A 12,815-nucleotide genomic window follows, 5' to 3' on the forward strand; every position below is an offset into this window, starting at 1 on the left:
CTTACTATAGTGTTACCTGAATTTTGAGGTGTTTGAAATTTTTGACAAAATTTATGCCTTACTATAGCCTTACTTCTGTTTTGAGGTGTTTGAATGTTTTTTTGTGAAATTTCATGCCTTACTATCGCCTTACCTGAATTTTCAGGTGTTTGAAATTTTTTGACAAAAATTATGCCTTATTATAGCCCTACTTCTGTTTTGAGGTGTTTACATTTTTTTCGTAAAATTTCATGCCTTACCTGAATTTTGAGGTGTTTGAAATTTTCTCGACAAAATTTTTGCCTTGCTATAGCCTTACCTGAATTTTGAGGTGTTTGAAATTTTTTTTTTTTAAATTTCATGCCTTACTATAGCCTTACCTGAATTTTGAGGTTTTTGAAATTTTTTGACAAAATTTATGCCTTACTATAGCCTTACTTCCGTTTTAAGGTGTTTAATTTTTTTCATAAAATTTCATGCCTTACTATAGCCTTACCTCTGTTTTGAGGTGTTTAAATTTTTTTCGTAAAATTTCATGCCTTACTATAGCCTTACCTGAATTTTGAGGTGTTTGAAATTTTTCCGACAAATTTCATGCCTTACTATAGCCTTACTTCCGTTTTGAGGTGTTTGAAATTTTTTCGACAAAATTTTTGCCTTGCTATAGCCTTACCTGAATTTTGAGGTGTTTGAAATTTTTTGACAAAATTTATGCCTTACTATAGCCTTACTTCTGTTTTGAGGTGTTTAAATTTTTTTCGTAAAATTTCATGCCTTACTATAGCCTTACCTGAATTTTGAGGTGTTTGAAATTTTTTGACAAAATTTATGCCTTACTATAGCCTTACTTCCGTTTTGAGGTGTTTGAATTCTTTTTTTGAAATTTCATGCCTTACTATAGCCTTAACTGAATTTTGAGGTGTTTACATTTTTTTCGTAAAATTTCATGCCTTACTATAGCCTTACCTCCGTTTTGAGGTGTTTCAATTTTTTTTCGTAAAATTTCATGCCTCACTATAACCTTACTTGAATTTTGAGGTGTTTGAAATTTTTTCGACAAATTTCATGCCTTACTATCGCCTTACTTACGTTTGAGGTGTTTAAATTTTTTCATAAATTTTCATGCCTTACTATAGCCTTACCTGAATTTCAGGTGTTTGAAATTTTCTGACAAATTTCATGCCTTACTATAGCCTTACCTGAATTTTGGGGTGTTTGAAATTTTTTGACAAAATTTATGCCTTACTATAGCCTTACTTCTGTTTTGAGGTGTTTGAATGTTTTTTTGTGAAATTTCATGCCTTACTATCGCCTTACCTGAATTTTCAGGTGTTTGAAATTTTTTGACAAAATTATGCCTTATTATAGCTCTACTTCTGTTTGAGGTGTTACATTTTTTTCGTAAAATTCATGCCTTACCTGAATTTTGAGGTGTTTGAAATTTCTCGACAAAATTTTTGCCTTACTATAGCCTTATTTCCGTTTTGAGGTGTTTTAACATTCTTTTTTTTGAAATTTCATGCCTTACTATAGCCCTTACCCTGAATTTTGAGGTGTTTGAAATTTTTCGACTAAATCTACTTATGCCTTACCTATAGCCTTACCTCTGTTTTTAGGTGTTTAAATTTTTTTCGTAAAATTTCATGCCTTACTATTAGCCTTCACTTACCTGAATTTTGAGGTGTTTGAAATTTTTCTGACAAATTTCATGCCTTACTATAGCCTTACTTCCGTTTTGAGGTGTTTGAAATTTTTTCGACAAAATTTTTGCCTTGCTATAGCCTTACCTGAATTTTGAGGTGTTTGAATTTTTTGACAAAATTTATGCCTTAACTATAGCCTTACTTCTGTTTTGAGGTGTTTTGAATTATTTTTTTTGAAATTTCATGCCTTACTATAAGCCTTACTGAATTTTGAGGGTTTGAACTTTTCTCGACCAAAATTTTTTGCCTTGCTATAGCCTTACCTGAATTTTTGAGGTGTTTGAAATTTTTTGACAAAATTTATGCCTTACTATAGCTTTACTTCCGTTTTGAGGTGTTTAAATTTTTTCAACAAAATTTTTGCCTTACTATAGCCTTACCTGAATTTTGAGGTGTTTGAAATTTTTTCGACAAATTTCATGACTTACTATAGCCTTACCTGACTTTTGAGGTGTTTAACATTTTTTCGTAAAACTTTCATGCCTCACTATAGGCTTACTGAATTTGAAGGTGTTTGAAATTTTTTTGACAAAATTTATGCCTTACTATAGCCTTACTTCCGTTTTGAGGTGTTTGATTTTTTTTGGGAAAATTTCATGCCTTAATATAGCCTTCTTCCGTTTTAAGGTGTTTACATTTTTTTCGTAAATTTATGCCTTACTATAGCCTTACTTCCGTTTTGAAGTGTTTGAAATTTTTCGACAAAATTTTTGCCTTGCTATAGCCTTACCTCTGTTTTGAGGTGTTTACATTTTTTTCATAAAATTTCATGCCTTACTATAGCCCTTACTTCCGTTTTGAAGTGTTTGAAATTTTTTCGACAAAATTTTGCCTTGCTATAGCCTTACCTGAATTTTGAGGTGTTTGAAGTTTTTTGACAAATTTCATGCCTTTCTATAGCCTTACCTGAATTTGAGGTGTTTAACATTTTTTTGACAAAATTGATGCCTTACTAAAGCCTTACTTCCGTTTTGAGGTGTTGAAATTTTTTCGAACAGTTTTATGCCTGACTATAGCCTTACCTGAATTTTGAGGTGTTTGAAATTTTTTCGACAAAATATTTGCCTTGCTATAGCCTATCCTGAATTTTGAGGTGTTTGAAATTTTTTTGACAAAATGTATGCCTTACTATAGCCTTACTTCCATTTTGAGGTGTTTGAAATTTTTTCGAACAGTTTTATGCCTTACTATAGCCTTACCTGAATTTTGAGGTGTGTGAAATTTTTTGACAAAATTTATGCCTTACTATAGCCTTTTATCGGTTTTTGAGGTGTTTGAATTTTTTTTTGTGAAATTTCATGCCTTACTATAGCCTTACCTCTGTTTTGAGGTGTTTCAATTTTTTCGTAAACCTTACTTCCGTTTTGAAGTGTTTGAAATTTTTTCGACAACATTTTTGCCTTGCTATAGCCTTACCTGAATTTTGAGGTGTTTGAAAATTTTTTGACAAAATTTATTGCCTTACTAAAGCCTTACTTCCGTTTTAGGTGTTTGAATTTTTTTTGGAAAATTTCATGCCTTACTATAGCCTTACTTCTGTTTTCAGGTGTTAAAATTTTTTCAACAAAATTTTTGCCTTACTATTGCCTTACCTGACTTTTGAGGTGTTAAACATTTTTTCGTAAAACTTCATGCCTCACTATAGCCTTACCTCCGTTTGAGGTGTTTGAATTTTTTTTCGTAAATTTTCATGCCTTACGATAGCCTTACCTGAATTTTGAGGTGTTTGAAATTTTTTCGTAAAACTTCATGCCTCACTATAGCCTTACCTTAATTTTGAGGTGTTTGAAATTTTTTCGACAAATTTCATGCCTTACTATAGCCTTACTTCTGTTTTGAGGTGGTTAAATTTTTTCGAACAGTTTTATGCCTGACTATAGCCTTACCTGAATTTTGAGGTGTTTGAAATTTTCTTGACAAAATTTATGCCTTACTATAGCCTTACTTCCGTTTTGAGGTGTTTGAATTCTTTTTTTTTGAAATTTCATGCCTTACTATAGCCTTACTTCTGTTTTGAGGTGTTTGAATTTTTTTTTGGAAAATTTCATGCCTTACTATAGCCTTACTTCCGTTTTGAGGTGTTTGAAAACTTTTTTTTGAAATTTCATGCCTTACAATAGCCTTACTTCTGTTTTCAGGTGTTTAAATTTTTTCAACAAAATTTTTGCCTTACTATTGCCTTACTTCTGTTTTGAGGTGGTTAAATTTTTTCGAACAGTTTTATGCCTGACTATAGCCTTACCTGAATTTTGAGGTGTTTGAAATTTTTTTGACAAAATTTATGCCTTACTATAGCCTTATTTCCGTTTTGAGGTGTTTGAATTCTTTTTCGTAAAATTTCATGCCTTACTATAGCCTTCCCTGAATTTTGAGGTGTTTGAAATTTTTCTGACAAATTTCATGCCTTACTATATCCTTACCTCCGTTTTGAAGTGTTTGGAATTTTTTGACAAAATTTATGTCTTACTATATCCTTACTTCCGTTTTGAGGTGTTTGAAAACTTTTTTTTGAAATTTCATGCCTTACAATAGCCTTACCTGAATTTTCAGGTGTTTGAAATTTTTTTGACAAAATTTATGCCTTACTATAGCCCTAGTTCTGTTTTGAGGTGTTTACATTTTTTTCGTAAAATTTCATGCCTTACCTGAATTTTGAGGTGTTTGAAATTTTTTTGACAAAATTTATGCCTTACTATTGCCTTACTTTCGTTTTGAGGTGTTTGAACTTTTTTCGCCCTTCTTCATGCTTTACTTCAGTTTTTTGCTTTGGTAAAAATAAAAATCACTATTTTTCTCGCCTTTCGTCAGATTTTTGCTCTCAGTTCCTTTTTTCGTGTCTTACTACAGTAAAGGTAAAAGTAATCAACCTGTTAGCTTGTAGTGTGTGTGTGATGATGATGAAGCTCTCAGGTGGTGTTTCTCTCTCTGATGTTCCTCAGCAGCAACGTAAAGAAAACAAAGAGAATCAAAGAGTTCCTCTGTTATAAATATATAAACTTAGGTTAGAACACGTGCACAGAGGAACAGGTTGGTTTCATCTACACATCAGTGTGTATATCACACTCACACACACACACCGTCTAATGATGAATCAAGCGAGCCTGTAGCTGGAGGGTTGCTGGTACTAATCCACTAAGAACCATTGAGCAAATAATGAAATAAAACTCACAAAATGACCAAATTAACAAACTCTTTACATTTTCCTGTTAAAGCTGTGATTGGTCAGTATTCTAATGTTAATCATGTGATTGTGGCCCCGCCCCCTTCTATAAAAGCATCTCTGTATTGATCTTTAAATCTGCTGTTAGCAGATTTAAATGGTTGTGGCGCCTCCTGCTGGCAGAAATATATAGTTACCATGAGGACGATGTCATAAGGCAAGAAAAATGGCAAAATGGAACTGAGGCTAAAAGATGGCCTGATGGTAAAAATTCAAAGTGAGAGTAGGGAACTTGAAGCAGAATGACGGTCACATGACGCAGGATGTTGGAGGCTTTTATTGGAGCTGCAGAAACATGATGGAATAAATAATCAAAGGTTCATGCAGGTTTCAGTGAAACTGGAAGGAAGTGCTTTGATTTCTCCTCTCAACTGGTTTCAACTGGTTTCTCTCCAAAGTGCTTTAAATACGCTGAGTCATCCTCTGAAATCCTTTAACACACCAGTGTTTCACAAGAAGTCAACACAGAGTTTAAAAAGCCCTTCATGACGTGCTGCACAAAGGGCTCTCCTTCACAATAAAAGTTTGTTGGTGTCTTTTGTTTTGAAAAACAGCTTTGGTGAGTTTGCACCGAGTAGAAATGTTTAGGATTTTTTTTTTGTCCTTGGAGTAAAAAAAGACGACTCAGGTTTTTCAAAATAAAAGTCTGAGAATGCTAGACCCAGAGTTTTGCTGACTCAGCAGAGACGTCCAAGTTCAGCCTGAGGATGAAAACAAACACACACACCACACACACACACACACACACACACACACACACGGTCAGTTCATCTTCATCCTGAGTTGCGTTGCTATGGTTACAGGTACCTCTCACTCACCGTCCTCCTCATGTCTGTCTCTCCGAGGTCTCTCCATCCTGGTCCTCCTTGTCCTGTTCCTTGTCCTGTTCCTGCTCAGTGAACCAGTCCCTGACCTGCTGGTAACTCATACTGGACTTAGACACCAGCTCATCCAGGTCCTTCTCACTCAGAGCTCCATGTTTCACATAGTACTCTCTGAGGAAGGCCACGCCCGCCTTTACCTTCAACAACAGAAACATGACAAACCACAGCTAAGGTTCCTCAGAGACCTGGATGGTATTTCATCAGAGTGTTCTTAAAGGGCCAGGCCTAAACCTGGTTTAAAGCTGTCTGTGGCCACGCCCCCTTTTCCCATTCCATCAAACTCTTCTCAGCTTGGAGCTCAGCCAATCAGCTGACAGTGTTCTGATTAAATACTCGTCTTCATAAGACCAACGAGATCGATCACAGATTTAATGATGAGATGTGAGGGCTCATGTGCTGATGAAGGTGAGCTCTGCACGTGAGGTACGTGCACTGTGTGCACGTCTCTTAAAGTGATAGTGTATCTTTGTCATTGGGAGCCTTAGTGCTCCGCCCTAGCCCTGAAGCCTCTCCCTCTCTGTATATCCACAGATTTCTCATTATTAATCTCTGATCAATAAATAAACACATTTATACCGTGTGTAAACAGAGGTGATGATACACATGTATATATTATTATTACTGATGGTTTAAACACATTAACATGTAATAATGATTATATCATCATTTGCATGGATTTAAAATCATTAAAACATTTATCATATTCTGTTTAATTTCCTTTTAAAATATCGTATTAAAGCGATATTAAAAGTATAACAAACGTCTTTTTGACTAATTTTTCCTTTTGTAGATTTTTATTGAGTGTTTTAAAGAATCACTAAATAACTTCTTTAATGATGATGACGTGGTTTCATGAGTGACTCAGCAGATTAAATCTGGTCAGGAGCAGGTTTGACCCACGGACTGTGTTACTATGGTAACCAAGGTGTTTTCTCGTTGATGAAACCACTGTTCCAGTTAGAACCAGGTTTAACAGAGCCAGACTCTCAGATTAAACCTGGACTTAACCCTGAGCTGGTTGTGATCAATAACCCTCTGCAACATGAAGAGTGAATGTTTGTTGTGAAGAAGGAGAACATGTAAAGCTGACACTGACCTTGATGGGGGCGGCGCCCCCCTGTGGTGAGTGTTTGTACGGATACGGACGCCTCGCTCTGCCCAACCAACCTCGGAAACGCCGTCGAGGCTTCTTCAGCTTCCCCCCGCCGTTCAACGCCTCGTCCACCTGAGGGGAGTGGGGCGTTAGCGCCTCGATGCTAGTCGTAGGGCTGGGTGGTATACCAGTTCATACCGAATACCGGTATATATTTTTGTTATATGAATTTTCAATATACCGCCGTACCGGTGTATTTGATTACACAACAATCGCTACCATTGGGCTGCTGTTGCAAACTCGTATTACTACTAGTGTGGAATTGTTCTACAATATTCACTCATGATGACAGTAAAATAGACCATCATAAGTCAATCTACTGATGTTATTCATCTCAAACAGTAGAAAATGCTGTGAACACTTAAGTATGAAAAAAAATGACATCATATACTGTGAAACCGTTAGAATTTAGAAAAATACATTTCTGGTCATATCGCTCAGCCCTAGCTTGTCGTGCTAATGTGCATGCTAACTCCTACCTTGCCGGTCTGGTACAGGTAGTACCACTTCAGCGTGTTGTTCTTCCAGGCGTAGCGCGTGTCTCCAAACCAGTTGACAATGTAGGTCCTCTTCAGGCCGCTCTGCGCCGCCATCTGGTCATATTCCTCCGCCGTGGGCCACTGCGTACGAATAAACGTCTTCTTCAGGATGGTCAGCTGCTCCGGTGTCCGCTTCGTCGTCCTGAGGCCGCCGGGAAGAGTGGAAGGCGAGGGGAGAGTGGCGTTGTTATCGTCCTCACCATCGTCGTTGGCGGTGCTGATGGTTTTGCGTCTCTCAGTGAACCACGCGTCCACCTCCCTCCTGGTCAGCTTAGTTTCCACCCTCAGCCGACTCAGCTCCTCGTCGGATGGCGTGGACGACTTAGCGAAGCTAGCGTCCAGCGCGCTGAGCTGCTCTGTGGTTTTCTCCTTGAACTTCTGAGGAGGGAAGTCAGGGAACACGTGTCTGAACTTTGCTCTGGACGAAACGGGAACGCACGCCGATGGCGAAGAATCACCAGCGTCGTCACTGGAGTCGATGACGATAGTGGCAGCGTTGCTACTGGTCAAAAAACACACAAAAAAACATTAGACAACACACAACATAACACACAAACAAACCAACACAACTAAAACCAATTAAAAAAATGATAAACAATTAAAAACAATAAACAAGCAATACAACAAACACTATAAATAAATATCAATAAAAACAGGGTGTTACGGTTCACCTGGTGACCATGTTCACCTGTAACACCGAGTGACAGGTTAAAGAGTCACCAGTTATAATGATCACCAGTTGTAGTTAAACACCAGCTCACAGACTAATGGGCGTTACCTTTCAATTTGGGGACAGGATGTCCCACCCATGCTCCATCCCGCAGCTGTTGGCCCCGCCCCACTGGCACCCTCGCTGAGCGGCAGGCCGTGCGTGTCCTTGGCGTTCCTCTGGTTGTAACGCGTGTCGCTAAACCACTTCTTGATGGCTCGTTTGGAAAGTTTGGTGACCGTCATGAGGCGGGAGATCTCCGCCTCGGAAGCGAAGGCGCGGCGGCCATAGCTCGCCTTTAGCTCAGCTAGCTGCTCTTTGGACTTCTTGGGTTTGGAGGCCGTGGAGATCAGACCCAGGGCGGCGGCGGCAGACGCTGGGGGAATGTCGCTCTTAGAGTCTGAGGACGAGGGCTCGGCAACTTTGGGCTGGTTGTTGTGAACACCGGCCACCGTCAGGGTTATGGGGGAGGCCACGGGCACCGAGCCACCGTTAGCCGACACCTGGGTGAGCACCAGGCTCGGCTGGCCCACGATCTGACACGTCTGGAAGATGGACTGAAGGCCGCCGCCGCCGGCAGCCATGTTGGCAGGGATGACGGTGATGGTGGGAGGGACGGACTGGACTGTACCATTAAACTTCTTCCTCCTCGCCTCCTCCACCTGCACACGAGACAGAGAGTAAGCGTTAGCGCTGCAGTTGGTAGCGTTGGCATTAGCACTACAGCTATAAGCATTAGTATTGTGAGCGTTAGTTCTACAGCTGTTAGCGCTAGCGCTACTTGAATTTTTACTGGTTATTTTACTTTTGTAATTAAGGTCTTGTATTTGTTCATCATTGTGTAGTGTGTGTGTGTGTATCATTGTGTGTGTCTGAGTCATCTTTTTGGACGTCTAGAAGACAACTACATCTCTCTATAAAAGCCAGGAGTGTGTGTGTGTGTGTGTACCTCCTCGGGGGTCCAGCTGACTCCATGTTTGAGCCTCTGAGCTGAGAACCACACTTTAATCTGTTCTTCACTGAACTTAGTCTGAGACGAAAGACCCAGAATCTCAGTTAGAGACGGATACGGAAACCTGGAAAACACACAATGTTTACTGTTCACCAGCATCATAATAATAATAACAGTAATACTACTACTAATAATAATACCTGCTGTAGGCGTTGAGCAGTAGCAGGTTGTTATCCATAGCGGTGTTATACGTAGGAATGCTGCTGATGGGGATGAGGAGTTGCGCCCCCCCCCCTCCCCCGCTCTGCTGGTTCTGCAGCGCTGACAGAACCTGGGCCAGGGTCCCTGGGGGCAGCACGCCTCCAACGCCTCCAGGAAGAGCCGCAGGAACGCCCCCTGCTGTGGCCACGCCCCCTTTGACCTGCATCAGGCTGTTGACAACCACGCCCTGCAGCGCTGAGACAGGGAGAAGGCGTGGGGGGGCGGTAGGAGGAGGCGGAGTCAGCGTTGGGGGCTCCTTGTTTTCCTCGTCCTCGTCACTCTCCACCTTAATCACCTCCTCCTCCTCCAGGGTGGGGGGGAGGAGCTTCCTGTTCTCTGGGCGGGCCTTGCTCCTCATGATGGGGGTCTTACTGAGGGCGATGGCCCCCCGCGACGTCTCCTCGTCCTCCTCCATCTTGACAAAGTTGCCATCGAACGTCAGGTCGTTGACCGTCTGCTGAAAAACCGTCTCCTTGTTCTTCTTCACCATCGTACGCGTGAAGCTGTCCTCGCCAGGGTGCAGCCGAGCATTGTGGGTAAGCAGCGTGTCGTAGCTAAAACAACCACAACAGGAAGTCAGACTATGTACGTAGCAGCTGGTGTCATGTTTTGACTGGTGATCAGGTTAGATTGTGACTAAGGACCAGGATTGGGTCAATTACATTTTTCAATTACAATTACGACTTCAATTATCCATGTTCAATTATAACTCAATTACAATTACTATGACCGACACTTTTTTCAATTACAATTATGACTTCAATTATCCATGTTCAAATACAACTCAATTATGATTAAATTAAACGGCATTTATCTTCAATTACAATTACACTACACAATTATTATTGTTAGCGGTCACTAGATATAATGATGACCAGTAGGAGTGAGAAACCAGCACGCTCAGAAGCAGCGGCTCCACCTCTTGGTGTGGAAGTCGCATTCCACGCAGACGTAGGAGGCGTTCAAGACCACGTCGGGATGCTCCGAGTCCACGTGAACGGTGAACAGGTTCAACTCCCTCGTCCTGAAGCTGCAGTATTTACACTCGTAGCCTCCGGCTTTAGCGCTCGCCACGTCGTTGGCGTCATGTGGAGCCGAGCCCTCGGAATCCATCTCCTGGTCCGAGTCCAGCGCCCCCTGAGGGGGGAGCATGCAGGGCGTGGTGGACTTCCTCCTGCTGGACATGCTCAGGCCGAGAGAGTCACTGCAGGACCACGTCTTCTGGATCCATAGACCACTGAGTCCTGGAAACACACAGAGAGCTAACAGGCTAATGCTAACCAGCTAATGCTAAAACGTTTAAACTAACCAGCTAATGCTAACACGTTAAAGCTAGCCAGCTAATGCTACAAGTTAATGTTAAAGAGCTAATCAAACTAGCTAATGCTAATACTAACATTGATAAAGAGTCAATGTTAATAAGTTAATGAGCTCATGCGAACAAGCTAATGCTAATGAGCAGTCTAGTTTGGTCCCAGCCTAGTTTGGTCCCAGCCTAGTTTGGTCCCAGCCTACTTTGGTCCCAGTCTACTTTGGTCCCAGTCTAGTTTGGTCCCAGTCTAGTTTGGTCCCAGTCTAGCTTGGTCCCAGTCTAGCTTGGTCCCAGTCTAGCTTGGTCCCAGTCTAGCTTGGTCCCAGTCTAGCTTGGTCCAGTCTAGTTTGGTCCAGTCTAGTTTGGTCCCAGTCTAGCTTGGTCCCAGTCTAGCTTGGTCCCAGTCTAGCTTGGTCCCAGCCTACTTTGGTCCCAGCCTACTTTGGTCCCAGTCTAGTTTGGTCCCAGTCTACTTTGGTCCAGTCTAGCTTGGTCCAGTCTACTTTGGTCCAGTCTAGCTTGGTCCCAGTCTAGCTTGGTCCCAGCCTACTTTGGTCCCAGCCTACTTTGGTCCAGTCTAGCTTGGTCCAGTCTAGCTTGGTCCAGCCTACTTTGGTCCACCCTGGTTACTAGTTAGTGATGCTTCATCCCAGTTTGTCTTGGTTTGGTTTAACTCAGTTTAGTTTGTCCCAGTTTATCCTGATGTGTCTTTTTGTCCTGTTCTACCCAGTTTGTCCTAGTCTGGTTGGTCTTTGTCACGTCCGTCACGGTTAAGCCTCGTTTATCCAAGTTTGTCTTGTTTTTTCCCCCCAGACCTGTGTCCCAATTTATCTAGTTAGTCCCAGACTATCACGGTTTAGTCGAACTAGACTGGGATACTCTAGTTAGTCCCAGTTTATCCCGTTCCGCCCAGGTTAGTTCCGGTCGGTCCGGGCGTGATGACTTAGCCCCGTTTATCCCGGGTTACCTGTCTAGCGGCTAAAGGTGTTGTGAATCCGCCTCCGAAACTCCGAGGCTCGCTCAGCGGGAGTCCGAGGCTCTACAGGCCGCAGTCGGAGCTCCGAGGCCCGGAGAGCTGTAGCACTGAACCGGAGGCAACGTCCGATAACCGGGCAAAGGGACAGTAACACTCTGGGGACAGAAGAGCAGCTCCGACGGAGATAGACGCCATTTTTTCCCAATCCATCACAGAGAGCGAATTGCATCCGGGCTAGCCCTTCACAATAAGAGGCAAATTTTCAATATCGCCATTTACAATTTTTTTTTTAAACTAATAGTCGTGTGTTCCTGACCTCTCCTAAGCCATCTAACACTGTTTTACATTATCCCATTGGTATTTCATTTGTATCCTGACATAGACATTATTTATAGTGTGCTAACCCATTATGGAGTGTGGTGCAAGTATCTCACCTGGTTCAATTCAGCACTCTGGGAGACGTGGTCAAGAATCAGAAAAAATGGTCTTTATTCGAACACAAAATCAATTGTATTCGAGGCCTCCTTGGCTCCTGACACAGCAGGGATGCCTCACAGAAGGAAGACCCCGAATCTCATTTCAACACAACATTTATACATTGTTACTTCATGTCACAGGTCATGCAGAGATGTTTCATGACCTCTCGTTTTTATCTTCACCACCTCGGATGTGGCTACCCGGGGTGCGTCATCTCTGCATCCTGTTGTCTCCGTCTCCACGGATGTGGCCTGGAATCGCCTTCATCATCCTGTCACCATCTTCACATTGTCTTCATCATTTTGCACACATCTTATTATCATAATACTTTTAGCTAAGCAGATATATATATATCTTAGTATCCCATTATAATGGCTTATAATTGCCGTCTGCACTACACTAATTTAAAATACAATAAAAATACATGTCTTGAATTAATGGTTTAAATAATATACATTTTCCTTAATAACAAATAATATTTTAATGTTTTATTATGATAATAGAAAGAATTCAATTTAAAATTCCAAAGATATTTTTGTGGATTGCCAACTTTAAAAAAAAAAAAACGGAAAAAAATTTGAATTACTAAGTTTTAGGTTTGTTAAATATTACGTAGTTCTTCTGTACCTCAGTCATACTTTAGGCCTCGA

The 12,815-nt window shown here is 41.1% G+C and overlaps 1 protein-coding gene across 3 annotated transcripts; it reads right to left on the reverse strand.

The window, feature by feature from the left end:
• Positions 1–5,161: 5,161 nt before the first annotated feature.
• On the reverse strand, positions 5,162–11,924 carry LOC114458532 (zinc fingers and homeoboxes protein 1-like). Of its 3 annotated transcripts, none has more exons than XM_028440951.1 (9): positions 11,680–11,924; positions 10,320–10,644; positions 9,340–9,954; positions 9,137–9,263; positions 8,257–8,849; positions 7,419–7,977; positions 6,883–7,011; positions 5,721–5,923; positions 5,162–5,603 (listed from the first exon to the last, which is right to left on the reverse strand). In XM_028440951.1, exons 2-8 carry the CDS (start codon positions 10,583–10,585, stop codon positions 5,729–5,731), a joined length of 2,484 nt encoding a protein of 827 aa, XP_028296752.1. In that variant the 5' UTR covers positions 10,586–10,644; positions 11,680–11,924; the 3' UTR covers positions 5,162–5,603; positions 5,721–5,728. The 3 variants fall into 3 exon arrangements, with proteins under 3 accessions (XP_028296752.1, XP_028296750.1, XP_028296751.1); XM_028440949.1 differs by having other exon boundaries at positions 7,419–7,980; XM_028440950.1 differs by having other exon boundaries at positions 7,419–7,980; positions 10,320–10,662.
• Positions 11,925–12,815: the final 891 nt, after the last annotated feature.

This window comes from Gouania willdenowi, unplaced genomic scaffold, assembly GCF_900634775.1.
Source record: "Gouania willdenowi unplaced genomic scaffold, fGouWil2.1 scaffold_120_arrow_ctg1, whole genome shotgun sequence".
NCBI lineage: Eukaryota > Metazoa > Chordata > Actinopteri > Blenniiformes > Gobiesocidae > Gouania > Gouania willdenowi.

Bases quoted from the DNA above. Each gene is read 5' to 3' on its own strand.
- LOC114458532 (XM_028440949.1), bottom strand. From the start codon at position 10,585: ATGTCCAGCAGGAGGAAGTCCACCACGCCCTGCATGCTCCCCCCTCAG. The intron at 7,012-7,418 runs GTAGGAGTTAGC...CACTCCCCTCAG, and splicing joins ACCTGTACCAGACCGGCAAG to GTGGACGAGGCGTTGAACGG. The intron at 5,924-6,882 runs GTCAGTGTCAGC...CTGTTGTTGAAG, and splicing joins GGGGCGCCGCCCCCATCAAG to GTAAAGGCGGGCGTGGCCTT.